General features: G+C 34.6%; 1 protein-coding gene across 2 annotated transcripts; it reads left to right on the top strand.

Annotated features, from left to right (window-relative positions):
• The first annotated feature begins 341 nt into the window (after nt 1-341).
• LOC127876200 (uncharacterized) lies at nt 342-12,027 on the top strand. Of its 2 annotated transcripts, none has more exons than XM_052421256.1 (4): nt 342-463; nt 6,987-7,159; nt 7,505-7,616; nt 10,527-12,027. In XM_052421256.1, the coding sequence occupies exons 2-4, from the start codon at nt 7,118-7,120 to the stop codon at nt 11,825-11,827; spliced, it is 1,455 nt and encodes a 484-aa protein (XP_052277216.1). In that variant the 5' UTR covers nt 342-463; nt 6,987-7,117; the 3' UTR covers nt 11,828-12,027. The 2 variants fall into 2 exon arrangements, with proteins under 2 accessions (XP_052277216.1, XP_052277215.1); XM_052421255.1 differs by having other exon boundaries at nt 6,987-7,165.
• The last annotated feature ends 5,350 nt before the right edge of the window (nt 12,028-17,377 follow it).

Here is a 17,377-nt window from a genome sequence, read left to right as displayed (position 1 = left end):
TTGTGGTGCGCGTGCAGGACGCGAAGCTGAGGGCTAACCTGGTAGGTGAAAGAAAATACAGCATAATGTTTCCAACATATTAAAAATTAATCATCTTTGGGATAGTTTTTGTTTGAGGGTCATAAATGCGGTAAAAAAACGTTTTTAGAAAATTCGTCTTAAATCGATTTTTGGTGACGACAGAGAATATTTATTTGGTTCAGTTTCATATATTTCTTAGGTGGGTTTACACAAACAATTTAAAAAGATGCCCAAGGTCTTAAGACATGTTACTAATTGTCGTACGTTCTTATGACACGTAAGGATCGCCGTAAGCGGTACAGTGGGTGTCTACATTGCACAATCATGAAGTGCACATTATCTGCTTTTCAACGGCATATTGCTTCACGTGCACAGCGGTTATGTAGCTAAAAATAAATGCAGATAAAGCCAGTGGGTGTATTTGGGATTTTATTTACTCAAGGTAAATTTGTATTTACGTTTAAACAACAATTTAGAGGTTACATCGATGAACATTATTGTTTAACCTAATGCACGTTTAAATCATCTGTATTCATGCATGCATGGTTTTATAAGTGATGTAAAGGAATTGATTAATGTTCCAGCTGTTGCACAATATTCTGATTGTATGGCGTCTGAATTCGACCGGATTGTTCTGGCTGTTAGTGCGTTAAAAGGACGCCAATATGATTACACACCAGAACGACACATAATTATATATATGTTTATAAAAAGGTGATTTTCGTGTTGCCGCCATTCAACGTTAACGCAAAAGAACGCAAAAAAGCACGCAAATATAATAAAATATAAGGTCGTTATATCGCGATTGCGCCTTCTTACGAGCTGTTGTCAAGACGAACGGACAACAAATAATATTAGGTGTCAATCGTCAAGCTTATCTGTCGGATTTATCTTGACGCTCTGCTACCCACTTGAGTACAAACATGCGATACCAAAAGGACGATTAATGTCTTATTTGTTACATAGCCACTGTATTTAGTCCCCAAACGGTGTAACCGGAGAGGACGATAAATTATCCCCGGTCCGTCCGTATGTCATTCTGTCCGTCTAAATCTGGATCCTGTGATACTCAAATAAATACTTAAGCTAAATTGATGAAATTTGGTAGTGCTCCATATATGGAATATGTACCTTATATCTGCTTAATTTTATTCGAACAAAATAATTGGTTGCAGGCTAAATGGTGAACATGCACGTTATTTCAGTGTGTGTATGTCAGGAAAACATTGTGGCTGTTACAGAAATAAGTAAAAACTTAAATTTCAGTCAAATTGAGATTCACATTTTCATAAACAGTTCTTTTTTCGTTAAAGTATTGACACAAGTACTTGTATAGAAGAATCGGGTGTATAATTTACATTTGATATCAAGAAATTGCTCATTTTGTTCAAAAACGTAAGGTGTAGAATCCGAAACTTTTTTCAGGCATGATGCATGGTGCATTTTGAAACATTGTTCTGCTCAGTAAACACAATGAAAACAATTACAAACAAATATTAATTTCAAATGAATGTGTTTGTAGCTGCACTTGATTTTTTTCATTCAAGTGTTTAGCTTTTTTTAGTTGGCCTAAAATTTCCTGAAATCTTACATCTGATGGCACTTCTTAGGCATGGCTTCCTTTTATGTTAAAATGATTGCAAATACATTTAAAACAATTCTGGAGGGGATGTCACCCTCTGGGATGCTTGACGACCCTGCAATTAGGTCAAAAGGTCAATGAGTGCATTTTGCTTTAAAAATTGAGGTAACTTTGCCAAAATTGTGAAATATCAGATACTATTACTGATTTTACTCCTGAACTGACTTATATTTGATACTTGAAGGGTTATCTCATTTGTAAGTGATTTTGGCTTTTCATAAGTAGGTCAAACGTCATCAAGTCCAGTTTTGTATACCGTATGGAACGTAAATTGCAGTGTATGTTGAGACCAACCAAAGATCCATGTATTATATATTTGTAAGTAACTTTTCAATGAGAGATGGATACTTTGATGATGAAAAGAGTATTTCTCTGTTGTATCTTAAGTGTATGTTCCTAACATTGTAAATTACGTTACCTAAATTAAAAGAAATCAATGTTCATTTTTAGACTTTTAATACTTGTTGTGTTTATAATATAACATTTTTTTATAATAAGAACCAAAATTATTTCTGCATTATCTGCATTATCCTATCAATAGTATGACACAATGACGAGACTTTAAAAACAATGAAAGTATAGTTACAAGTAAACATGTGTGATCTACGTTACATTCACAATATATAAATTTAGAAATTTAGAAACTGCTAGAGCAAACCATCTCTACCAACAACCTATAATGTATCAGGTTGTGCGATATACTTCACCCAGGCGGTTTTCTTACTTATTCCATTTAGAGCAGACATGGTGTCGCATCCTGTCAATGCGTGAAACCCCCAAATGTTCCTTCTGACATTGTCACCTAGTTTTTCAGATATTGTGTGCACAGGATAACATTTTTGTTTGCCTGTACCAGATATCATATAAACCTCGGCGTCAACCCCAAGGTGGTATATTGACAAGAGCAGAACGTCAGTGTCTCTACTAATACTTCTAAACGCCTGTAGCCTCTATCAATAGCGTCCCTTGAGTGCAATATCATCCGCGTATCTGCCTCCTCATGATTTACACATAGGTTTGTCGCATCAAAAGTACTCAACTTTGAATCAACATCACCTGTACATCCACCTACTACAACTATAGTTGATCCTGCTGGAAGATTTTCTGATTGTTTTAGCAATTTATCTGAGAGAAAATTAGCAAAGTTTGCTTTATTGTCATCGTCTGTGATATACTGTTCCCATATTTGCGGAAGAGGAAAATTTGGACTTGTTATGAGCTTCCTAATAGGTCGACGCTTTCCTTTTCTCTTAACTCTCGTTGCTTCTTTGATATATTTACTTCCAAAGTATCGATCAAAAGTTACATCAACTCGGGTAGTGTTTGGGCTGAAATGCATTTAAACAGATGTTACAAAAACAGTTGCATAGTGTCCAAATGTTTGAAATTCCTTAGGCTTACTTAAACTCTGTATTGACGCGTGTCCATCAATTATTGCACATGTTGCATCAGTCGCTGTCGGAACAACTTGAGGCGTCACTATATTATTGTCCTTTGTAAGCACTTGGAGTATGTTTGATTTCTGTGTTTCATTCATTTTCCCACTAGCCTTTGCAAATGATAATTGCACGTCAGAAAGTTCATGTTCTTGTACAGATGCTGTTTCTACGGCTCTCCCTGAATTAGCTGCGTTGAAAAGTCTCTGCATTAGCTTTCTGTCAGTCTTTAAAATCTTTGTCGCTTTGTGCTTTTCACTGACTGTCTCCTTATAGAGATATGCAAATCTTTTGGACTGTACCTTTTAAATAGGAGCATACAATTCAACATTTTGCTCTTTCAGCCTTTTCTCTGCAAATTTCTTGAGTAATGTTTTACCTCAACTTTCACTGGTTAATACATCGTCTGTGATATCATTAGTTGCAACGTCCTTAGATGCTATTGAAAACAGTCTGATCTCCTCCTCATGCTCCGAATATATCATATGAACCAAAGAGCTGCATCATTTTCTTGATGCACTCTTCCTCTGAAGAAACTCTCGAACAAGTTCCATCTGCTCTATTCATAAATATTCCAATATCTTCGTCATCATCATTTTGATTGAACAATGTCATGGTACTATTGAAAACCTCAGATCTTACTGACCTCGTAATACAAAACCTATCTCTTGCCGTGTCCTGTCTTGTTATTCCAATAATACCACCTGTCGTTTTACACACTATGTTTATCCACTCAGTAGCTTGGTCGACATGTACTCCGTTGAATGCTTTTTCCTTCAGTCTGACTACAAAGTGACCTTCAATAAACTCTTTGAACACTTCAGGTGCTGCATATTCTAATGCTTTAATATCTGCTAGATATACAGGACCCAAACGGGCATAATTTGTGTGGTCGTACACCATACGCCACGGTAGCATCTCGGAAAGGCTTCAATATGCAACAGCCAATCGCCTATTCGTTGGGCTTTAATGAACTGCATAAGGATGTCAAAAAATGTAGGTAGGAATTCCAGATAGAAAAGTTCTTCACTTCACTTTTCTCTTTGTCGAATTTATCTAGTACTCAGTAATTCGCAAGGGATTAGATCAGCAGTATAAGATATATGCAGTTTAAACAGGATGAAGAATGTACACTTAAAAACAATGTAATAAGATACTGAAATACACAAACGAGTTTCAGTCTTTTTTAAGCGTACGTTGTACTTCATTGTATAAATAATGGATCCTTTAAATATTTCTTTTTACTTTACAAATATGTTTATAGAGTTAGCAAAAATTAGCAAAAACTATTTCATTGTTTAAAAAATACTTTTTGAACATAATATTTTATTCTGTTGATTTTCAATGCCAGCTGTCATGTTTATTTGGGCATAAAAGTGCACTAAATGACCTTTTGACCTATATAAGTGAACACTAGAATAGATACAATTTTAATAAGATCCAAGCAGGTTCATTTTCAGGCAATATTACTGCTTTAAACTTTTCAATTTTGGTTATAAATCACAATGAGATTTCATCTCCTAAACAACTGAAAACTGTACCCATTGGTCTTTGACCTAATTCAAAGGATGGCAAGCACCTGAGGTGACATCCCATCTAGATTTTCAGCAGAGGGAATGTAGATACCGAAAAACATAAAAAGAAGCCATGCCTAAAAAATGCCAACCAAATTTTTTTCAAGGCACATTTCTAAGATTTTTAGGTTAACTTTTATACTCCTTTCTTAAACTGACTTGACCTGTTTTATAATACATTTTGTTAATACTTTAAATGACTAGTTGCATTTGTATTGACATTTTTTTGCATTTTAAAAATTAGTATTTCATGATAACTTACATGAACAAAGTCATGCAACCGTATGTCCCTTGCTATTTTTGCACACAAAGGCATTATAAAATTTAAAAAAATTCAAGTTTAAAATAATCATCGCATTGAAATATGTTTTCGAACCCCAGAATGCAATACTGTTCTGTAAAAGAATGCTTTGCTACCATGTTGTTTTTATTTTAAGTTTAATGCAAGAAACATGCTGAATAAAGATTAGCAGATAATGAAGAAGACGCGTATTCATATCCCCCTATATATTTTTGCATTTGTAAAAATTAGTATTGCATGATTACGAAATGGGAAACAGTCATACCACCGTATTCAACTTGATATTGTTTTTTTACATAAGAAGGCATTCTACAAATTCCTTTTTAGCTCGACTTTTCGAAGAAAAATGAGAGCTATATTACTCGCCCCGGCGTCAGCGTCGCCGTCGCCGTTGATTAAAGTTTTTTATAAAGTCAAATAACTTAAACTCTATCAAAGATAATTAACTCAAGCTTGGAATACTTCTTTATGACAAAAAGACAACTGTGTTTGTCAAGTTGCATAACTCTGTCAGCATTATTTTTATAGTTATGCCCCTTTTTAAACTTAACAAATTGAAAATTTGGTTAAGTTTTGTGTTTAGGTCCACTTTATTCCTAAAGTATCAAAGCTATTGCTTTCATACTTGCAACACTTACAAACTATCATAAGGGGGCTGTGCAGGACAAGCTGCATAACTCTGCTTGGCATTTTGACGAAATTATGGCCCTTTTTTGACTAAGTAACTTTGAATAGAGTATCAAGGCTATTGCTTTCAAACTTCAAATACTTTCTTACTATCGTGAGGGTACTGTACCTGGCAAGTTGAAAATGTTGCTAATATTGTCATACCTTCTTTATTTAGGATCAGATTTGATTCATACTTTGACAAAACAACACTTACCTGACATACCACAATGGACTCCACCCAAACCATCCCCCACGCCCCACCCCAGAATCCCCCCCCCCAAAAAAAAAAAAATATTTTTTTCTTATTTTTGAAATATCATCTAATAAATGACCACACCCGCACATTATACCCCCTCCCCACACAAAAATTATTGTTTTTTTTAAACATGGTAAAAAAAAACAATTATTTATTTGTATTATTTTATTTTTGAAAGACCGTCAAACCATCCCAACCAAGCTATTGCTATCAAACTTGATATATAATCTTATTAGTGTGTTTTATGTCTTTACAAATGTTCAATAGATTGTGGAAAATATACCTGAACTCAGAATCGTCTATAGTGTACCACTTCTTTAAAACATAAGCGATCATTATGTTTCAATTATGGTCCTCTTCCAGTTTGAATATGACTATATTACCTTGACCTTATTGAGTATGAACAATTTCCCCATGATTGCTTACGTTATACTGTCAAGTACACGAAAAGTCGAGCACAGTGTCTTCTGACAGCTCTTGTTAAAATAGGCATTCTATAGAAATATGTTTTCCAGCCCCACAATCTAATACTTTTCCTTCAAATGATGCACTGAATTAATACCATGTTGTATATATTTTTAAGTTCAATACAAGAATAAGAAATGTATGCAGATACTGAAGAAGACGAGTATCCATATAACCTAAAGTACAATTCAGGAGCTTCACAATTTATCGATTATGACAACAATTCTAAATATACAATAATGATGTCACAATGCATCGCGCTATATTAAAGAATTGTGTAGAATAGTGTGTTTTTGATTCACCGTCATGTGCTACCTATCGATTTTAGATCCAGCAAGTGCTAATAATAGCACGGTAAAGCTGTGGGAAACCATAACGTTATGTAGTTTATGCAGACGCTCACATACATGCACATAATTATATTATACGCATGGACACACATAATAACATCATATGACTTTTAACGACAATTTAACAAGCTTATAAAAGGAAAACATGTTTAGTTTACCTTTAATGAACGCAGCACATGATATTAGTTTTTGTTATTTAGCCAGTGGCTTAGGGTGGAATTCAACATTAATAATCATTAAAAAGAACGTTAAGGCTCTGAATTATGTTTCAGGTACCGATTATAATCTGAAAGTGCGTTAAGAGCGAGAACTCCGACGAATAAACTGCAGGAAACAGTTGGAACATTTTGGGGAGTTTAAAATTCCATCGATTACCGAAGACACTCGAGTAGTTCCGACTGTTATGGCGGCGGGCAATGGTGACGTATCCAGAGCATTTGAGCGGGTGAGCGTATGTAAACATATACTTAAATGAATGTAATGTATGGCACATCAAGTTGGTTATATTCGAACATTGACATTAATTTGATAAAAACGAAAAATAATTTATATTACTTTATACTGAGTCTATTGGCAGATGGTTGACACGCCATGTCCGTGACAAAAATTCTAGTACGTCGAATAAATCAAAGATCAATATTTAAGATCATCTACATATTCTGCTTCAATGCAATGGCGATGTGACGAGATGCGTATGGGTTTTTTTGGCGAACATTAATTTACATATTCAGTAAACCATGCCTCGTAGCGGACATTATTAATTTACGAGGTTACCGAATGGTCATTTCAGTTAGATCCCAAACATATTGGCGCCAACTTCAACGAATGGGTTAAGCCAGTAGCCAACTTCGACGGTTGCGATCAAGGTTGGATTAAGAGTTTAAAGGAATCCGAGTATATTGGTACGTGAATCATACATGGAGTAAGTAAGTTAACATTAATGCCCTGACAGAATGTAAATATATTGAAGTTGACATGCGAGTTACTCTTGTTATAGCTTGTTAAATCGTAAATGCATGAAATAGTATGTTACGTACTTCATAAGAAATACAAGTTTGTATTACATGTAGGATACCCTGTGTTTGGCCTAGCACATAGGGACAATGTGACGTAATTTTAATACAAACATACATATCGAAATTTTTACCTTATGCATCCTTATCAGCATGCCTGAAAACAGTATTGGTATAACTCCTGCTTTAATATAATAATTGTATATCTAGAGAAAAATATTTGTTTCCAGTAATTCTTATGAAAATAGTAATATTAACCTATTTTGGTCAATAAAAAACACCTTAGAAGTTATTGATAAAATTGAAAATAAAAAATATAAGGTGTCACAGGTAAGTACTTATGATTTTTCGACACTATATACAACGCTTCCTCACGCTTTAATAAAATCCAAACTTGTTTCTTTGATTGAAAAAACTTTTGCTAGAGAGAAATGTTTGTATCTAGCTTTAAACACTAAAACAGCTTTTTTTACTAATCAGATATTAGATAATTACATCATTTGGACTGGTCTTGACTTTTGTGCAGCACTTACTTTTCTTTTGGATAACTTGTTTGTTGAATTTAATGGTAAAATATTTAAACAAATTATTGGCGTTCCTATGGGTACTAATTGTGCGCCACTTATAGCTGACCTTTTTTTATATTGTTATGAAAGCGAATTTATGTTAGAATTATCTAAAACTAAGCAAGTAGATTTGATTAATTGTTTTAACCTTACTAGTAGGTACATTGATGACATACTTAATTTAGATAATCCATTATTTGAACAATATATTCACAAAATCTACCCAAAAGAACTAGTCTTAAATAGATCGTGTATATCCAATACAGACGCTGCGTATTTAGACTTACATTTAACTATTAATAATAATTTGATCAAAACTAGTTTATACGACAAACGGGACGATTTTAACTTTGAAATTGTAAATTTTCCGTTTCTAGATGGCAACATCCCTAAAGGACCTTCCTATGGTATTTACATTTCGCAGTTGGTACGTTATGCCAGAGTATGTTCGTGTATTAAAGATTTTAATGATCGTAATCTAATATTAACTAAAAAATTGCTAAAACAAGGCTTTTTGTATCATAACCTAAGAAATAAATTTGCTAGATTTTACTCTAAGTATGGTGATTTAATTTTAAAATATAATGTTTCTTTAAAATGGCATTTAAATAATGGAATCTCCCATCCATCATTTTACGAAGATGTTTTGAAGCGTGTCCGCAAATTAAAATATGTTAAACCAAATGTTCATATTAAACTTTTCAATTTAATTAACTTGTTTTTATCAAAAGGATACGATGCTTATGTACTTAAAAACACGTGTTTGATGGTTTTCGATTCACTATATCTTTCTTCCCTTAAAATTTGGAATCATTAGTGATATTATAGGCATTTTTCACTGTTGAATAAAATTGTGTCATTGTGTCGTATGAACAAATCTGCATGAATACTACATTATAGGCATTTTTCACTGTTGAATAAAATTGTGTCATTGTGTCGTATGAACAAATCTGCATGTAAACTACATTTGGACTCAAATCGTACATCAAATCATTTCTGTCTTCAGTTGTCAAAACACCTATATACTGTTTGATTCCAATAATGTCGCTTTAATGGAATTACCATTTTATTCATTTGCTTCTTAATATTAAATCACCTAAACTTGTTTTATTAGTAGCACAGCCCCATTAATATTTTTATTTAGTCCTGCCCTTGGAATTTGTTCACGTCATTATGTCATTATGGATTTTTGTGACGTCATACGACCGACTTCCCCAGTTGTAATCTACATGCGTTGGTCATTGGGTTTATAACGTTCCATTTTATTTATATTTTCTCTCTGATAGGCGTTTCTTGTTTGATTTAATTATTTTTAATTTGTTTAGCAGTCACATAAACAACCAAGCTATGTAATATGGAATTTTTACACCCATTATTGCTGCTTCTTCCTGAATTTGCGCGATGATTTTCTGAGATATTAACTATATGATTCTATATTCTCAAATCTTTTCTATAAAGAAGGAATGTAGTTGACAATTGTTAATAGTTTTATTTGATCGTTCGTCAAAAAGTTGTAATTTTGTTACTCTTGTATATTCAATGCAATTGAGTAATTAAATAGTAATTAAATTGAATGCGTTTTAATTCCCTTTTATTATTGTTTGATTTGAGTTACAATGCTATGACGTTAAATTTTATTAACACTTAAATGTATTATGAATATTGCTGGGCCAAGTGTGAGGTTGAGCGCTCTATAACCAGGTTTAAACCCCCAATGCTTTGCATTGACCGTTCCAAGGCGGTGACCCCAGCTTTATTCATATTTTGTGTTTATGTTGGTTTGTATTGTGCTGTATTGTGCTGTTTTGTACTGTTTGGGCAATCGGTCACTTGCCTTAAATAAAGGACCAACTAATTGTTTTTAATGAAAATTCAATACTGCTCCAGCAGCTGGAGTTTCACTTCTTTATATTGTTATAGCTGTGAAATACCTTGCGAGTTACTTTCTAGTATATTCGGGCTATGTAAACTGTATTTAAATGCGCATAATAAGTGTTGTTTTACATTTTATATGTATACTAGTATTTCATGTGTAAAACGCGGTAAAGTGGCCATAACAACGTATCATGATTGACTTCCAAAAAATATCATTATCACCCAGGTTTGAATGCATAGTGATTAAGAAGATGTTATCATTTTTACTTAAGAAATATGTGTAATGCAGACACAAAGTATAAAAATGCTACCGGAATAGAATGGTAGTAAGAGTAAACAACGAGTGTTATTCTTTCAGGTGACATAGATTTCGGGTCAAAGCCGTGGGCACGCTCTCGAGAGGCCGTTGATTACGTCATGAAAGAGCTCCAGAACGCGATGCGCGCGGAGGCCGTCAAGTATGAGCGTCTTAGGATCGAGTCTTACATCCGGCAAGGCAGCTCTCGGGACGCACTCAAGGTCATTTGGCCGAACGAGTACGATTCCGTCATTCAGTTTCAAATAGAAGGCTTGAAGCTAGTGTCCAAGCCGGTGACGAAATCCTCTGTTGTAATCCCCGGGTTTTGTTTCTTCGAGATCGACGACAAATGGGAAAACTTGGAGAAAACCTTTCCGAAGCTTTGCAAAAAAAGCGTGTTCGTAAAGTTGAATGGGAAGTTGTTCCTTAGCTCGAAGAACCTTCACGAGAAGATACTGACTTCAATCGTGGATGCGGCGAGCCTAATTGTTGAAAAAAAGATACGAGACAACAAAGAGGTTGAGTTTAGCATCACCAGAAAAAAGAATCCGCCGGCTATAAACATCACTATTCATCTCAATGAAGAGGCTCATAACCAACTTATGGTGGCAGGTAAGCTTAGAAAATCGGAAGACGGAACAGGCGAGATTGACCTGGATATAGTTCCTGCTATGAAATTGCGAGAGGACACAACAACGACGTACCAAGGTACCCGCCTCGGTTGCCCCATCCACGCGGTCTGCAAATGGGTGGAGGGAGACATGAACCAAATGCTAGAATTCGTCTCTGAGACAGAGAAAACCCTGGTGTGGCATATCAACTCCTCGGGCTACGAGAAACACACGCTGGATGTTATCAGGACCACTGCAAGGGGGCAGTACATTCTGACAGCTTTGCGCATTATGAAGACGTACTTCGTAAGAGCTAAGACGCTAGCCAAGGATAAAAAACAGTCGCCACCCCAACTTGTAACCGTGCTGAAATCGTACCACTTGAAACAGATCGCGCTGTACGAAGTCATGTTCACATGTCACTTGCGTCCGACCGTTGCCCTTAACAACACATACGACGCTCTGCTGTACTTCATAAGTCTGCTGGAAGCGGCCCTGGACGCTAAGCACTTGCCCCATTTCTATTACTCCAACCCGCTGGTTACCCAGATGTACCCCGGCTACGAGCCGCCTGTTGGCCCAAAGTATGACCTGTTCCGGAAGTGCCCGGCTGACGCTCTGCTTCAGGCAAAGAAAGTCCTTCAGAATCAGCTGATCACCGCCTTACGCCTCGTTCGCACGGAAAACAAAGACATGACCAAGTTGGTCAACGAGTTTAAAGATAAAATCTTGTCCGGGAAATACTTCTGAACTTTGGAGCACGTTTTCAGTGCAAATGATGATTAATTGAAACGTGTTGACTGTTCTCATTTTAAATATTAGCGGATTTAATAGCATGCATTGTTATAATAAATTCATTACAAGGTTTCCTAAATAAATAAGTGTTCAGTAAAAATGTACGTGTTCATTAAAAAAAATTGGCGCATGCATGTAATAAACTAAAAGGTGTAGTGCTGTGTTCGCTTGTTCTGCGTACTTAACTGTTTACCACGGACATAATTATCTGGATTTATTGAAATGTTCTCGCATAAACAGGTACTCATTAGCACAGGTGGTTAGCTTGTGGCTATGATATTAATTAGTAAAAACATCATTTTGAATGAAAACTAATCAAATTAAAACGATATATCAACTTCTCTGAGAAAAAAATCACTATCAAATATATATATATATAAATATATATATATATATATATATATATATATATATATATATATATATATATATATAATAAAAGTAAAAACACGTGTCTGGGATTTTAAATATATATTGATTTAGCCAACGCGTTTCGCATAGCTCATCAGGGCATAATACAATATATTACAACGTCAAAATGTCATGGAGATAACGTCATATCAATTATGACGTCATAACGTCAATAAATATTAAATGAAATTTAATTTGGGTTTAAATACATGTATAAAATGTTGTTCTTTTGCTAACCTAGCTGAAATATTGTTCGAAAATAGCTTATAAAATGGAAATATTTTAAATTTTGGTTCATTATGTGAACATTCATCTAAATGTTTACTTAAAGGCATCTGTCTTGTTGAGGGGTCTCGCATTTGTTGTTCATGGACAGATCGCCTATTTCTAAGTTTATCGCCAGTTTGGCCTATATAATATTGTTTGCATCCATTGCATACTAATACATAAATCACATTTTGTATATCACATGACATATTAGTTTTTATTTTGAACATTTTGCCATTAAAATCAAAAGAATTCCCTTCAATAATATAACCACACAGGGCGCATCTAGGGTCATTACATCTAGGGATTTTGAGTTGAATACCTTGATATATATATATATATATATATATATATATATATATATATATATATATATATATCAAGGTATTCAACTCAAAATCCCGCGAAATCAGGGTGCATCGCTTTGCACAACCATAACTTCATCAATTGTGCAGCGATTTCCATGAACTCTTTCTTATTCAACGCAGAAATGAATTTCCTTTCTGGAAATGTACATATCTGGTAATATGTTTTACAAGTTCTGTGTCAAATTTTAAAAAATAACACGATACGCAACTCGCGTAACCTACTCGTCGTCGATCTGGTCTGATTCAAGTATGAAATATTCAGAGTGTAAAGACACACCTTTGAATTGGACCAATGAAATCACTCGTATGCTTAAAATGTCGGCCAGTTGAAATGTATGTAAACAAATGTTTCAAAAGGCGCTGGACAGTTAGTTTTAATGCATAATGTAATGCAAGAACAGTAAGAATATGTTTTTCATACGTTTTATTGAATTATGGTACCGAGGTCCGTGAACTTTGCAGGCAAAATCCCCTTTACTCCGTGAACATTTCAGTCTTGGATCGGGTCAGATCGATGACGAGTATGTCACACGATTTGTGTATAGTGCTATTTCTTAAAATTTGACCCAGCATGTGTAACACTATTACAAGATATGTACATTTCCAGAAAGGAAATTCATTGTTATATATATATATATATATATATATATATATATATATATATATATATATATATATATATATATATATATATATATATATATATATATATATGATAGTGACATTGATTTTCAGAGAAGTTGATTTTTCGTTATAATTTGGTTATTTTTCATTCAAAATGATGTTATGTTATGATGTTTTTACTAATTAATAGCCACACACTAACCATCTGTGCCCATTAGAAGGTCTTGTATCAATACTAAATATAACCTGTGATATTATACGATACTGAAACCGGTTATGCCACACGGACTTTCTCCTGTCTCCATTTTTGGTCGATACACGATAAGTTACTCCTTAACTACCAAAGCCATTAGACAATTTACAAAGACACATGGCGTTTAAATATATAAATGTCGCTCTATGTTTTTGCAGGAAATGTTTCATCGAAATTCGAATGTCGTTGGTCGTTGTCAAGTGTTCAACCCATGTGAAAACTGTGAAGTAGTACAGGCCTTAAGTCTCTGCCAATTGTGGAAATCATAAGTACTCACCAGACAATACCGGACATTTTTCAGTAATAATGATATAGACTAGTGTATGTTAACAGTTATCCATATTAGACGTGTGAATGGGTGTAGAAGACAAAATTTCTTCATTTGTAATAACTTGTTCATATTATTATAACAGTACGATCTATAATCCAACCATTTTTAAAAATGTTCTTCTATCTGTTTTCTCTGTTTATGAAAGTAAAATGGCGCATGGAACTTTTTTACCAGACTGGAGGCCCTTTAATCCTAAAAATGTTATCGGACCTCCAACATTTTTATTAGATTTGTCTTTGGGTCTGGTGTCTCTCGCGTGGGTTGGTGCTGGTGATCAATATCGAGTTCCGTATCGTGTATCGCATTGAATATCGTGCATCGATCGGACAACCTGACACAAGCTACTAGTATTCAACTCAGCACACGAACATAATCAACGACGCTCTCTCTGCAATATATCGAACAATAACGTGTCCTGTCGACTGGAAGCTGTGGACTTACAACGACGAAATGCAACGCGACGCACGACAGACGTAGGTTTCAAGGAAACAATTACCAACGACACGACGCACGATCTTCTATAACGACTAAATCGTATTAGCAAGGTTTATTCGTTCCATGTAAATACATGTATTGCATGTTTTATCCCAATCGAAGTCAACAAATATTATACAACTATATGTACATGTAGTATAAAGTTTCTGGTGTATATGTTATACAAAAAAAAATCTTTTCGTGTGTGCTCATCAATTATGCTAAGGGACAGAAACAACGGAGAAAAAATAGAACAAGTTTATAAACCCGCATTCATTTTGAAATGCTAAAGTAACAATTGACAAGCTTCGATTATTGTTTCCAATTATATGGAAACAAGCAAACACACATCTGAAAAATAACACCTTTACAAAAAACGAGCAGGCAAAATAATTTTGAATAAACCGAAACGAACGCCAAGTTACCTTACATGACAAATGTTCTCAATACATGTATATGGATGATATTATAACGCTCGCAAATAACCAAACATAATTTGCGACCATCGTCAATCAAATATACACTGTGGAATAATGTCAATTCGCGGTCTTGATTTTCTATAAATTCTTTACGTCTTTTAACGGACATATCAAAACGACAAAAATAGGTTTGACAGCTTGCTCGTTGCAATAAACATGGTTAATTGTACTCCTTGTTGAAGCGTTCTACTTCTACGCACATTATGATGTTCAACTACAGAGCTGAAACCTTACACTTTCATTGTAATTTATTAATTGTATGCGGAAACCGCAGGTGTGAGATTTTATTTAATCATATTTATCATAATAACTAGTAATAGTAGTAATAACTTAACATTTTACACGAATCAAAAGTAAGTATCGTTTGAGAACTGAACATTACGGTGTTCATGGATAACGTGACATTTGACATTTACACATTATTAATGCGCTTTTTTCCTGTGTATAGCAAAACAAAGCATGAACTACGCGTGCATTTTCAATGTAAACAAGGGATGTGTTTGTCAGATAAAACAATGCCCCCTACTGCGCCGCTTTGAATTAAATTTGTGTATATCCCTTTAAAAAATATTACGTCCCTTGTGAAAATAAAATAGAGATTATCTCCCTTTAAAGCTTGTTACTTCCCTCGGATTTTGTTTTATAACCTTGAAGGATGACCTTGACCTTGACCTTTCACCACTCATAATGTGCAGCTCTATGAAATACGTATGCATGCCAAATATCAAGTTGCTATCTTCAATATTGCAAAAGTTATTGCCAATGTTAAAGTTTTCGGACGGACGCACAAACTGACGGACTGACAGTTCAACCGGGGGCATAAAAATGCATTAACCTCATGAGAGCAGTACAAATCAGATATGCGTTCCAACTTTGAATTTATATTATTGCAAAAATCCTTTATATGTGTCGGCAAAGTAAATGAAAATTGTGTGGACACGTAAATAAGTGCGCTTCAGAATTTTGAAAAACAATCAGGTTTGAAATTTGAGTCGGTTTAGTCGGTCGGTGAATGCTATCATCGTGTCATGCATCTAAGGTAACTAGAGTAACCGGGAGCAATTTTTAATGTCTAATAGAAATGTAAGTATGGTTACCTTGATCATGTTAGCCACCACGACACCGTTTGCGTCCGTCAGTTTGTTACCGGAAATGTCGAGCACCGTGATGACCTTGTTGTAAAGGAAGTGGTTCCCAATTGCCTTTATGTCGGCACCGCTCAAGCAGTTGTCCGCCAGGCGCTAATAAATAGTTCAGGATATCTTAACATTGCCCCGTTAGTATTTAAAACAGTTAATAACCATCCATAAGCCGCCTATATTTGTGACAAGTCATATCCAATTTAGGTATTATGTATGATCGACTCTGAAGTCATTTAAAGGCAATTAAAAACGTTATTTATCTTTCTCAAAATCGTGATACTACAGACTGCAACTGCATGTTTAAGTCGATTGATAAATTTAAAACAGAATACACCCAATCACTACGATTCTGTACGAACCACTTCCGTGAAGTTGGTGTTCTCTCCCAGCATGCCAAGCACGTGCACACATCCAGCTTCCCCAAGGGTGTTTCCGGAGAGGTCCAGGTAGCTGGCGGAGGCCTCATACTTTAACACATGCGCTCATTAAAATAGTTATTGCTTCCCTTTACAGTAATTATATGTGTTATCACATCGAAATTAAATAAACATCATAAACACATTACAATATAAACATATTGGATAAATACCGATATGTAACAACCCGTTTTGCAATAAACCCGTTTTGCAATAAATTTATTGCAAAACGGTTTGAAGTGTCTTATTGCAATTTGATTTTTTTTTACAACAACCCGTTTTGCAATAAACCCGTTTTGCAATAAACCCGTTTTGCAATAAATTTATTGCAAAACGGGTTGGAGTGTCTTACTAATTCAAATGGATTAGAAGAGATAAAAGGGAGTTTCAAGTGTTGTATTTAAATAAAATTGTTATAAAAATAGACAAAACTGTGAGTTAAGACTTTAAATGCATGGAAGATGATGCATTTCGAGATTTAATACTAATTGTTTCATATTGATTTGAAACGGTATAACGGAAGTTTTAAAGTCGTCTTTAACGTAAATATGATAAAACAAGGCTGAATGTTTATATAAAGTGATGTTCACCAATTTGGGAATTATGTGAAAAATACCCACAAGTGCATAATTTTATTGCAAAACGGGTTGCAGTGTTTTATTGCAATGTGCATTTTTTATAACAACGCGTTGTTCACTAAACTATTTTTGCAATAAAATCATTACACATGAACTTGTTGA

The sequence above is a fragment of the Dreissena polymorpha genome, chromosome 4 (assembly GCF_020536995.1).
Source record: "Dreissena polymorpha isolate Duluth1 chromosome 4, UMN_Dpol_1.0, whole genome shotgun sequence".
NCBI classification, from domain to species: Eukaryota; Metazoa; Mollusca; class Bivalvia; order Myida; family Dreissenidae; genus Dreissena; species Dreissena polymorpha.
This window is presented reverse-complemented; position numbering and strand designations above follow the sequence as displayed.